General features: G+C 35.8%; 2 protein-coding genes across 4 annotated transcripts; one reads left to right on the top strand and one right to left on the bottom strand.

The window, feature by feature from the left end:
• LOC131430946 (alpha-methylacyl-CoA racemase) lies at nucleotides 1–1,860 on the bottom strand. Of its 3 annotated transcripts, none has more exons than XM_058596257.1 (3): nucleotides 1,722–1,860; nucleotides 1,318–1,449; nucleotides 1–1,251 (listed from the first exon to the last, which is right to left on the bottom strand). In XM_058596257.1, exons 2-3 carry the CDS (start codon nucleotides 1,423–1,425, stop codon nucleotides 217–219), a joined length of 1,143 nt encoding a protein of 380 aa, XP_058452240.1. In that variant the 5' UTR covers nucleotides 1,426–1,449; nucleotides 1,722–1,860; the 3' UTR covers nucleotides 1–216. The 3 variants fall into 3 exon arrangements, with proteins under 3 accessions (XP_058452240.1, XP_058452239.1, XP_058452241.1); XM_058596256.1 differs by lacking the exon at nucleotides 1,722–1,860 and adding an exon at nucleotides 1,511–1,632; XM_058596258.1 differs by lacking the exon at nucleotides 1,722–1,860 and having other exon boundaries at nucleotides 1,307–1,449.
• Nucleotides 1,861–2,057: 197 nt separating this feature from the next.
• LOC131430945 (alpha-protein kinase 1) lies at nucleotides 2,058–12,581 on the top strand. Its single transcript, XM_058596255.1, has one exon. It carries the CDS (start codon nucleotides 3,158–3,160, stop codon nucleotides 5,819–5,821), a length of 2,664 nt encoding a protein of 887 aa, XP_058452238.1. The 5' UTR covers nucleotides 2,058–3,157; the 3' UTR covers nucleotides 5,822–12,581.
• Nucleotides 12,582–12,636: the final 55 nt, after the last annotated feature.

Genomic DNA, 12,636 nt, shown 5'->3' with positions numbered 1-12,636 from the left:
AATGGTTCAGTGAAATTATTTCAATGCGCATCCATATATCCAGATAACATCCAATAAAATATAAATAATAAAATAAATTTATCACAAAATTTGGCCCTAAATCATATGCTTCCAAGTGTAATCCAATAAACCGCGAAAAATATTACTAGTAAATGCACTAGGCAAGCCAAACAAGAAAACTTATTTAACAATTCACCAACAAAATCCCACTGGTTATTATAGTTTTGGTTTGGTTGCCATTAATAATATTTTGTTATGATATAGTTCCTCAATATCACTTAATTGTAGCTCGTTTTCCACAAAAATTTCCCTAATGTTTTGAATCTCATTCCTTTCTTCACATGTAGCTCCTGATTGAGCAGGTGTTCTACTTAGTTTAGGAGCGGGTGATGGTATCCACTCGGTATCCTTCGTTGCTTTATCACTCAAAAAAGCATGTCGCTCGAGGTTATGGGGATGTTGTTGGGCTTCGTCCATATCAAGAACTGGAAAGACACAAGCATCTCGATGTTGAAAAATTTGGGTCCATTCATTTCTGGTTTTTGTACGGAAAACTTTTTCGAGTAGGTGTTTAGCCTTTTCTGAATCTTCAAATTGTGACAAATCCATTTTTAAATCTAAACCATTTAATAGTTCTTTATAGAATTGAGGCTCTATGGCTCCAACTGACATATATTTTCCATCTTTGGTTTCATAAGTATCGTAGAAATGAGCTCCTGTGTCCAATAAATTTTCACCTCGTGGTTTACCCCAAATGGGAAGTTTCTGCGAACGGAATAACCAACTGGCTATATATGCTGCTCCTTCAACCATTGAATGATCTACAATTTGTCCTTTTCCAGAATGATGCCTCTCCAAAAGAGCAGCTAAAATTCCAAATGCACAAAGTAGCCCTCCTCCAGCAAAGTCTGCAATCAAATTGATAGGTGCTGTTGGTCGCTCCGTTTTTCTTCCCAGCAACGAAAGAACACCTGAAATTGCTAAGTAATTGATATCATGGCCAGCACGAAGTGCCAGTTGACCATTTTGTCCAAAACCAGTCAAACGAGCATAGATTAATCTGGGATTTTCTAGCATAATTTCAGTTGGTCCAAGTCCAAGCTTTTCCATCACTCCTGGACGAAATGGTTCAATTAACACATCACTTTTTCGGCATAGTGAACGGACAATTTCGATAGCTTGAGGTTTTTTCAAATCAATGGCCATGGACCTTTTACCATGATGAAGTACATCAAGTACGTTGGTAGGAGTCTACGGTAAGATTTATATCATTTTCTATCGACTCGAAATTTACACATTTACAGACTTCAAGATTACCTTATCAATCCTAGTCACTGTGGCACCAAAGTCAGCTAACAACATTCCACAGTACGGTCCTGGCGCCAAGCCAACGAATTCAAGAACTTTTAAACCTTTAAGAGCCATCAGTAGAAATTTTGGATCCCTTATCTAAAATCAATAAAAATCTTACACAAACGTCGTAATCGATATTCTATTGGCTAAAGGTTACATGAAATTGTATACATGACAAACGACGTCAGTTTAAAAAGGTTAGTTAAGGTAGCTCGTTGCAACACATTCAACAGTAATGTTTATACTGAAGCTGGTTAAATCGTGTGAACAGTAAATATAACCACAATTTTCTTGTATTAATAGAAAGGTTCCTTTACCTGTTATCGATATTCTATTGGTTTAAGGTTACATGAAACTGTATACATTACCGTGTATGTCAAGCTTAGTTATGATAGTTCGTTGCAACGGTTGCAACACACTCTACAGTAATGTTTGTACTGGAGCTGGTTAAATCGTGTGAGCCGTGAATATAATAATAATTTTCCTCTCTTATTGGTTGAAAGGTTCCTTTACCTGTCATTCAATATTGAGTACTTCAACTAAGTTCGACTCTGCTTTGAGTGTTTCTAATGACAATTCAACACAAACAATCCGTTTCGCTCACTCCTGCGCATCTTAAGTGAAGCGCAAAGGAAATAGCATCGAGGTAGTGTTTCTGAGTGTGTGTGTGTGTGTGCTGGTGAAACTTGCAAAAGTAATGTAGCAACAGTTCAGACCAGTTTGCTGTTTCGCGTAGCAGACTTTTTTCTTCATTTCGTTTATTTTAATATGTTTCTTCAACTCGGTTGTGTTTTAATTTTGATCCTTGAATCATTCAGTGCAATTTGTGCTAAAATATGTTTCAGTTACGCTATGAGAAAATGGTATAATTCAGAAACAATATAGACATTTTTCCGTGGGAGAGTTGGATGAAGGAATTCGGGACACCCATTCATAGAAATTACCACTGAGATGCCCACAGGTAGAAAAGAGATAACAGTTCTACCGATCTACTGAATCGTTTATGTGTAACGTTTGTGTTGGTGATCACAGTTGAACAAAATATTTGCGTGTAATGTAATTATCAAGAGGATCTGAATAAGTTCAACCCTCGCTGGTCTATCACCAGTATGATGAATGAATTGTGATTTTAACATACCGATTAATTCACATTCTGTAAAAGAAAAATGTACCACGGAAATCTAATGATCGTGATGCTACTCGATCTTTTGAATGCAGCTATACATGTGGTTTAATTATTCTACCGTACGTACCGTGAAAGTTTATATTATCACTCATCAATCATTTCTAAGGAGTAAAAAAAAAATGAGTCCAAACTATTACAGAAGCAGCAATAACGAGGTTATATCTTAAAAAGAGTATCGAACCAAACGATTAATGTTGATATATTCATCAAGTCCAACTACCATAAATGCATCAAACTTCTCAACGAAAAATATATAATGGATGGTTTATATATATCAGCGAACTTGCTGCTATCAATGTGAAAGATTCAATAGCATGAGTAGTGTTATAATAACTCAATCTAAAAAAAGTGAATTAGTGGGACCTTACGAAAACAGAACTACTGCGCCTTGTGCTTGAGTATATATTGGTATATGAAATAGTGTTCGATATTGGAAGTGAGCGCAAAGTGTATTAATTATAACATGTGAGTTTTGATAGAAGGTCGTTTTTTAAACCTAACGTCATGCTTTCTAATTTTGAATGATTGCAAAGACAATTCGCGAAAACAACATCAATATTTGGTGCGCAATGTGAATCTATCGAAAATTTTCAAAAGAGTGGATCCTCACGTAACAACATGGGTGATGCTAAGGTTAAGTCGTCGTACTTTGGCAATCAGACCCATCAACAGGCGAGCACTTCGAAAACAATATCTAGCTCTGCGGTTACTGAAGTGGTTGATCAACAGAAGGCTTGTTCCTCCAATTTGAAAAGTGTAGATAAATATGATGCAGCTGCAAAAAACTCTAACAAATATGAGCAGCTTAAAATTCGTAAAGCAGAGTTGGAAAAAAGGCTCAACGAGAAATATGCACAGCTTCAACAAGTTAAGCGAGAAGAGGCTCAGCTCATCGGAATGTATCCAAGTGATTTCAGCGCTGGCGTTGGAAGTCAGGATCAGAACGGAGCAGCACCCACCCTAAGACGCAAAATAGGGACTAGTTTCAAGCTACCGGAAAATTTATTGAATAATAAAGAGGATGATATTAATAAATTACTTTTGGAGAAGCAGATTCAACAACAAATATCTGAAGCATCACTTCGACTGGCCAACGATACATCTCAGCCTAAATCAGTTAGAAGGACACACAAACAAACTTTTGAAAATGCACAACAAAAGCTATTAGCAATCAATCAAAATTTAAGCGTTTTGAAAAAACGCCAGCAAGCTGCTGAACAAAAGAAGCCTCCTGCCACACGGGACGATATCGATCTCCATAAATGCAATAATACAAGTCGTTTTCGGTCAAATAGTAACAGCAGTAGCATGATGATGATGAGTACGTCCGAACGCAGAAATTCTGTCAAATCCAACACATCTTCCAATCATTCCTTCAGCATAAATAGTTCAGTTAGTTCTGCCTCTAAGCAACAACAGTTGATGGTACAGATTCCAGGACATCAATCGGGACATTATCACTCTCAACAGATCTCACCGTACTCCATTCATTCAGGGATGCTTTGTGTCATGCCTTCGGGTTCTCAAAGCATGACTCCAGCTGCATCAGCTGCGATGGTCTCCCAATTAAGTATGCTACGAAATCGAGTTCGTCACGATAGCATCAGCGGTATCATGAACTATGATTTTTCTTCAACAGCATCTGATGCTTCCAAAATGTCCCCCATTAGTAATAGTACTGGACATCATCACCATACTCATGCGCATCAACATTTCCAACAGCAACTGCAACATCCATCCCTATCTCCACAGAGTGGGCCTAGTCGATTGAACAAACTAGTTCATCATCAAATGCATAGTTACAGTCCTCCTCCAGGACATGGTGGAAGTACTGGATACGTAATATCTTCTCCTACAAGTGCATCTTCCGCTAATGTTGAGCAGGCATTCATTTATGACACAAAAACAGTGTCAAGACTACAGCCACCACCTCCACCTCTGCCACCACCAGCTCCAATATTATTGAGAAATTCAACTTACAGTCCAGGCAGTAGCTTTGAAAATCAACAAGAAACAAACACAGGTCTTGGAGGCTATTGGATGATGTTGGAAACAGGAGAAAAAGTTTGGTGTTCTGTAGATAACCGCTTCGCAAGTTTAGACCGTAAGCAAGCTGGTGGTAGTATGAAACTATCTCGTTCAAAGCTTAGTCAATACCCTCATACAGTGCCCACGAAGAGCAATTCAATGGGAAATTTCGACTTCCTCAATAAGCAACATCAGCAACAAATAGACGACTCGCTTCATCAAGATACAATATCCGTTACTTCAGGTTCTAGCGAGCATAAAAGGCGAGAAAAAGTTTGGCGGGAAACTTCACTGGACAGTCCGGTGGTGAAAAATAAAACATCCATCTCGCCTCCGTCCTCGTCGATGTCAAATGTACCACTGCTTCCTGCATATCCTCAGCCACCTCCTCCACCACAGATGAAATCATCAGTTCAAACTCCATTGCATATCAACGTTGAAGGCAATTATGTAATGACAGCTTCATCACCTTTGCTGCTATCACCACAACAAATGCGTTATTATCAACAAAAACAGCAGCAAATTCTAGAGCATCAACGACAGCAGCGTCTAAGAATCAAACAACTAGAAGAACAGAAACAGCAAGCATATCTTCGAGAACAACAACAAAGTCAACAACAACTTTTACAGAAAAAGTTGCTAAGTTCTCCACCGCAACCACCAAAACATCGAAACCATTGTACGCAGTCCCCCATCGCACCTAACCAACAGCAATTGGATTTGTTGCCACGGTCGTCTCAATATTACGATTTTGAGAATCATAAACTTCCTCCGCACTATTATCAGTGTCAAGAACTTCCATCTCAAAGCAATCTTTCATCGCGTCATCCCGACCTTCTTATTTCCCCGACGCTTTCGGCGTCATCTTCCAACACTCTTACATCTCCAACTCTGCGGCATCAATCTTCCATATCACCAACTCCTTCTATATTAACGACCACCTCGGCGGGAGCCACAATTCACCCAACACCGGATATTCAAACTGAATCACCAAAAAATGTAACCGTCGTCCAGCAGGGCAAAATACAACCGTATAAGGAAGTTACCAAACCGTTCGAGATGTCTGATTTTTATAAATACTCAACTAAGTATCGACAAAAACAGCAGCAGCAACTTCAACAACAGGGTCAATTTAGTCCCAACGCAGGCGGTTGTGAAAGCTCTTCTGGTTCAGGCACAAGCAGAGAAGTGATACAAAAGACTATATATCAGCCACCGAATCCGTCGATTTGTCAACCTATCAACTACAACTAAGTTTTTAATCTACGTTTGACGATATGATGGAGTATTCTACGTTCATTTACTTTGTTTCTAGAACTGTGAATTTCAGAACAATCCGGAGTAGCTTTATACTTGTTTCATTGTTATTTCACTTCAAAATTTGAAGTTCAAATTAAATTATCATAGTCCGAATTTATTCGTGAAATGTTTTTGTAAACTGTATTTCTAAGGGTGAGTCGTAATGGATGTCCTTAATTTTGAATGACTAACAGCTAATAGCAATTTTTTTTAATCGTTAAATTACAAATCAAAAGATTACAAATTTGAGAAGAAGCATAAAAACCCGATCTGCATGAACTCAATAAATACAATACGTATCAAGATAATTATTATAGCCGAAATTGGGAATTATTAAAAACTGCTGCCATATAATATTTCGAATCATTTTTTAATTGAAATCAAAACATTCATTGTATTGCATGCTCTATAAATTTCGGAAAAAAAACTATAAGTAAATAGGGTAACGGGGTAATTAATCTTAGCTCCAGTAGTCATTTCATATCAGTTGTTCTTCAAAGGGCGAATCCTACAAAAGTTAACAAATCGAGTTTCTCTTTCCTACGACTAAATGCTTCAAAATCCTACAATTTTACCTAAAAATCTCAAACCATCCCTATAGGGCGAAACTGTCATTACATTTGTTCACGTAAGCTACGACCTCTCAGTTCGATTTCAAAAAAAAAGGGCGATACTTCAACTGCTTGAAAGAAAGGGTGAAACTATTTATTTTCGTTATTTTAGATAGTTTCCAATATTCTTATCACTAGAAATTGTAAAAAGCGGCCCTTACACGATTATTAAAAGTTCCATTACTAAAATTTTCATAGTCATTGAATGAACGGGTGAGGGGAGCAGTAATGATGAATTTTCCATACATACGGTTTTGTTTCTTAGAGCCGAAGCAAAGAGATTGCACTCGTTTTTTTTACGATTGATTGAAAGTCGAGTAATCGGTAAAATACTATGGTGATACTCCTAATGATATGACTATTGGTACATATTTATATGTATTGAGTTTATTTATATTTAAAAATTGTTAGACCATACACGCAAGTCAAGAAAGTCCAAGAACACTCAGCGGAAATAATAAACACACAGCTATTGATTTTCGTTGGCAAGATTAAGGCGCGTACACATAACAAGGTGAACATTTCATAAAGCCACATCAACCAATGAGAGTTTCTCTTTGTTTACTTTCTCTTCTGTTGATAACTCTTTAATTTTCACGTTTACTTACAAAATATTCGTGTAGAATGAAAGACAATATTTCCATTGTTTTAACAATACCAGATATGTAACGAATATTTGTGTAATAACGCAGATATAGTCGATAGAGAAAGTAAACAAATAGATTCTGTCAATGGCTTTAAGGCCATATTGAAATGTTTACGTCGATATGTACACATCGAGAGAGATGTCATGCTAAAAACACATTTTTGTTTTCTATCGCTCATACTTAGAAACTAATTTGATTATTATGTAGCCGAATTAATCGAATGTATACTGACAATTGGTTTCTATGTATGAAATGTATTACATTTCAGCAATTTATTTTTGAATGCGCTATAATTCTACTTAAGATCAGCTAACATCTTTCAACAATCATGTTCCAAGTGTGAACCATTTAAATTTTGTCTAAAATCTACCTCTGATAGGAGAAGAACAAGTCCAGTTTTAAAGTGTATGAGAAAATTGACTGAACTTTTGAAAAATTTTCACTGAGCAGCAATTGATACTTCGAGGCCCTTCTAGAGTCCATGCAATCAAACTAGAGATGGGCAATTCGCTCCTGAGCTGTTCCAGTGAATCGAATCATTGAAGTGAGCTGACTGCTCACAGCTCTTTTCAAAAGAACCGCAGCTCACCAGCTCACTCATTTGCTACCCAGTTCACTGCACTATGACGAAGGGAACACGCTACGAGCTGATCGGATCTTCGGCTCTTTAAGAGATTCAATTTAGTCGACATCAATTAAAGATAAGTTAATTCGCATTGCATTCATTGCATCATTGCAAATCAATGATTCAATTTCGATCATGCATATGAAAGAAAACCGGTGCATAAGAAAAACGGCGCACAAAATGAACCTTAAGTTTAAACTAAAAGAGCTGATGAGCTGATACATCGAATCGATTCACTTTGGTGAGCTGATCGGTTCGGAGCTGTTCACCAAAATGAGCTGTTTTGCACACCTCTAAATCAAACACATTGTTGGTTTTTGTTGATTGCTAATGTGGCGTTTACACTATTGCTGGTTACCAGCATGCTGACGTGCCAGCAGATGGCAATGTTTTCAGTATTGCTGGTAATTTCTTGCTGCCAAAGTTTGTAAAATTTATGAAAAGCAATGAAATGTATCCCTTAGGAGCATATTCAGTAGTGTTCTAGATGCATAGTTATGTCAGTTACAAAATAGTTTATGTCAGTTACAAAATTTAAATCTTGATTTTATAACAAAATTTAAATCTTGATTGTATAACTGGGAGCCCCAGCAGTGTTTTACTCGTGTTTGGAATATACAAAAAATAGAACGGCATCGTAGACCAGTTTTAAACTTGACAGAAGTACTGGTCGAATAAATAAAACTAGAACGGCACTTTAGGGCATATTCAGGAGTGTTCTAGTTCTAGATGCATAATTTATGTCAGTTTTAAAATTTAAATCTAGAAATTATAACAAAATAAACTGGCAGCCCCAGCAGCGTTTTATCTGTGTTTCAAATATAGAAAAAATAGAACGGCAATGTATACTAGTTTTAAATTTGACAGTAGAACTGGTCGAATAAATAAAACTAAAACGGATTGCTGGGGATACGTTTGTTTCAGTTTCATTTACATTATAGACCACCCATATGAATCTTGCAGCTGCTGAATGTGCTCTTACGCGAACGAATGTTTTTAACTGAGAAAAGCATGAAATACGTACGAGAAGTACAATATTATTCCGTCACCATCTTGAATTTTCTCACCAGCATGAAATTTAGAACGCTTAGAAATTTTCATGCTGACAACAACCAAAAGCTGGAAAGCGTCAGAGATGCCAGGTCTGCAGATTTGTCTGTAAATCTGCAGATTTGGTGTATAGTGCTGCAGACATTTTTTGTTGTGCAGACTTTTACAGACTTTTGAAATTCTCGCAGAGTTTTGCAGATTTTTGAAATTCTCACAGACTTTCGTCTATATTTACAGACTTTTGAAGTTTCCCGGCCTTTTTTTTTTTGCTCGCCAAGTCAGTTTTTCGTGTTACTTTATAGAGAAATTGCTGCCAGCAAGACAAGCCCAACTGCTGGTGCTGTCCTTATTATGTATTCGAAGGCAGGTGGATTCGCATTTTGGTTAAGTTCAGCTCACTGGCGTACCGAAAATATTTGGCGCCCAGGGCAAAATAAAAGATTTTCCGCCCCAATCGTTGGTTTTGTGAAGCTGAACTCTATCTCTGGAAAGGTCACTTAGGCGAGGATTAGTTTGCCGCCCCTAAAAACGTTGCGCCCAGACGAGTGTCCCCTTCGAGCTCTTCCCCTCCCCTAGATTTTTTTTCTTCATTTCAGGTGGTTTCCGAGCCTTTTACCACTGGAAATAGTAAATGAGACGATTAAATTACTCGCAGATTTGTCTTAGTCGCGAAAACCAGCCAATTTCATGAAAAATGGGCAAGGGCGTATCTTTATAATTCACACGGGAAGCATAAAAGTAAACAAATCGAAAAGGGCGAAACTCTTTTTATGTTGATTTATTCAGTGGATATAGATAGAAAGTGGTAAAATTTGCATCCCTTTTGAAGATAAACTAACAATTCATCGACTAATCAGAAATTGATCTGAGAATATCCGATAATTTCTAAATAAGGTTTTTCTCCACTTACTGTCAGTGTTAGATTCGCAGTTCTTTGAAAAACAGCTGAAATATAGTTGGGTTTGGCTTCAAATGAAAATGATTCAAGTGAACGTAAATTCGTCCTTCAATATCTAAACAAAACAGCAGCAGCAGTGAAATGAAGACAAACACGAGTCCTAACTGCAAATGAAAGTTTTTCTGTGTTTAGTTACTCTTTCGAATGTTACGGTCCTACCGGTAATCCATCTCTTTAACTCTTTACACAGAATAACTACTCAACCCATCGACTTTCGATCTGTAGTTAAGAAATTGTTGGAAAATAAAAGAATATGCCGTAACAACAAAAAAGAGTAAGTAAACAAAGAAAATCTGTTATTTGCACTTGGGACCTTTTTTAATGTTTATCGAGAAATAAGACATCATGTTTAGTTGGATTTATACACAAAAACTTTAAGCTTGTGAAAAAGCGATTTTTTCAACACTTCAGCATGATTGTATGAACAAAATATAGATTGAATCATATTAGAATATTTAAAACAAGGAAATAATACAGAAGAATTCATGAAATTGATTCTTGGTTATGAAAAAAATGCAATAAGCGAAAGTTTTTGACTCTGAAACTGTTAATGGCATTATACACCATGAACGTACGGCCTTTTTCTACCCACTGAGACTCTAATAATGTTTAATGCATTGTAGAAAAAAATCTAATGAATATGAGACTTACCTAACCATTAGCCAAAATAGCTATACTGACCGATTGCATTTATTTAGAAGCAAGGCAAACAATTTACAGCATGAAAAAAAATTTCCAAGAAGAAGACTGCTGATTAAAATGTATATAGATAACATTGAACTATTATCAGACTGGTTTTGATTTTTTTTGTAACAATATATGCATAAAATCATAAAATCATAATTAATTAGAGATATAAATTAGTAAACCATTAAGACTTTGTGAATTTTGTGAAAAAAATTAACTTGGTTTTCCAAGTAGATCTTACTTAGCCTAGAAAATTAATTTACGAGCAAAGAGCAAACATGTTTTATAAAACAAAATGTACCTTGATAATTTGTAGGTTGTTATACGTATAATAATAACAATTATTTTACATTTATGATACATTTGCAAAATTAGAAACTAATAAGAAAATATATGGAACTGCATCCATGAATGCATATATAATATGTTGGTAAGGTCTTTTTGCGGTGATTAGCTGTATTATATAGCAAATATTGGACTGGATAAATGTACACACAAAAAGAGTGTTTGGAAGTAGAAGCCTATTCCACATGTTCAATGAGCACAGTGTACTGTTCTGTAAAGTTGGGTACATACATGGAAATATCAAACCATAAATAAAACAATCAAAATAGTGTAACTAATTTGACGTTATTATTTCCTTACGATTTTGTTTTTTTATAAGTACACTAGAACGTTATCAGAGCTAATCAAGTCTAACCCATGACAATGGAGAACAATATTGATTTACATGAAATACAGCCCAGTTTATGCCCTTCGACAATAAATTCAAAACCAATATCTAACCACTTTGATTCGTTCTTCTACATGTTTGTTCACACTACTAGCCTGGACTGTTGCTAAAATGTACTCTTCAAACAATCTAAATCCTGTGTTTTGAACATGTTCAATTATGAGGTTATTTGACAGTCGGAAGTCGGAGATCTTCTTGCCGCTCCTACGCACTATTGTTATTGTCATTGGATAAATATTGTAAACAGCTTTAGTACTTGTATATCACGTTGTTCTATAACTCGACGTCTTCAGGTAACACATTTCGTTTATTTGATCTTCTTATTTCAAATCATTGTTGTATGAAAGACTCAAACTCATTCTAAAGCGACGGTTGTCAAATAGCATGCTAGAACAACATCGCTCCGTATAGTTTGTAACGCTGTCTTCGGTAGACTATTAGGTTTTTTTTATCGTCATAGCTAACCTCAACATCTTTTGTCAGAAAACGATGGTTGGTGGAATTCCAATAACACGTATTCAAATTCGAAGGATCACATCAACATCTCACTGTTAGTTATGAAATATTTTTTAATCGGCGAAATATGAGAGGTTATGTCATGTTCGTGTAAAACCTAATTACCATATCATCCATTGTATTCTTTGTAATTCCACAACATTTCTGTGTCAATAAACCACCGATAGCTGTTAGTGATGAACGTGACCCATCGGCAGTTTATTTGTGTCGTTTACTTTTTCCTAATTTTCATGATTATCTTACCGTGTGCTCCTTCGTGTAATGCAAAGGAACCGCTTCAAGTTATGTGAGTAGATTAGAGTTCGTATTCCCTGTGAGCTGGTTGTTTTGGATGTTTCGAATTGCTCATATTGATATTTTTTTCATAGTTCAAAGTCGCTTTGAGGTATGAAAAATTCAGAAATTTTTATTACTATTGGAGAATTATTTTTTTAAATGCTTTATTATAATTATTACTGAAGAACATTAACGTGAAAACGATTAAAAATATTCCAAAACTATTTATGTCTTAGTATATCTTTGGGTGCGCTTAAATTTGACTGTTCAAGCAATGTCAGGTTAAAATAGTGAAGAAAGTAAAAACACTTAGAATATGGATTGTATTGTGTTGGTGAGTTGTGTGAATTCCCTTTTAATAATTTAACTGACTCTATTTTTTAATAAGCATTTTGGGAATTGATCATAGAACCCAATTTCCAAGTATCTATTCTAGAGTTTTTGTGTCTATTTAGTTTAGACTATTTTGCATCGATACATGAAAATATAGGATAGCATGTGTGAAAACAAGCTTTATTTTGTACTGGTTAATTTGTTCTAAGATATATTCACGAAGTAAGCTAATAAATAGGGATGAACAATATATCTATAAATCGGGATTATTACTATATAGATGTTGATGTACTTAAATCATATCATATCCGAAATCCATTTTATATTCGAATAC

Source organism: Malaya genurostris, chromosome 2, assembly GCF_030247185.1.
Source record: "Malaya genurostris strain Urasoe2022 chromosome 2, Malgen_1.1, whole genome shotgun sequence".
Lineage (NCBI taxonomy): Eukaryota > Metazoa > Arthropoda > Insecta > Diptera > Culicidae > Malaya > Malaya genurostris.
Note: the sequence above shows the minus strand (reverse complement) of the source record. Positions and strands in the feature narration are given on the sequence as shown.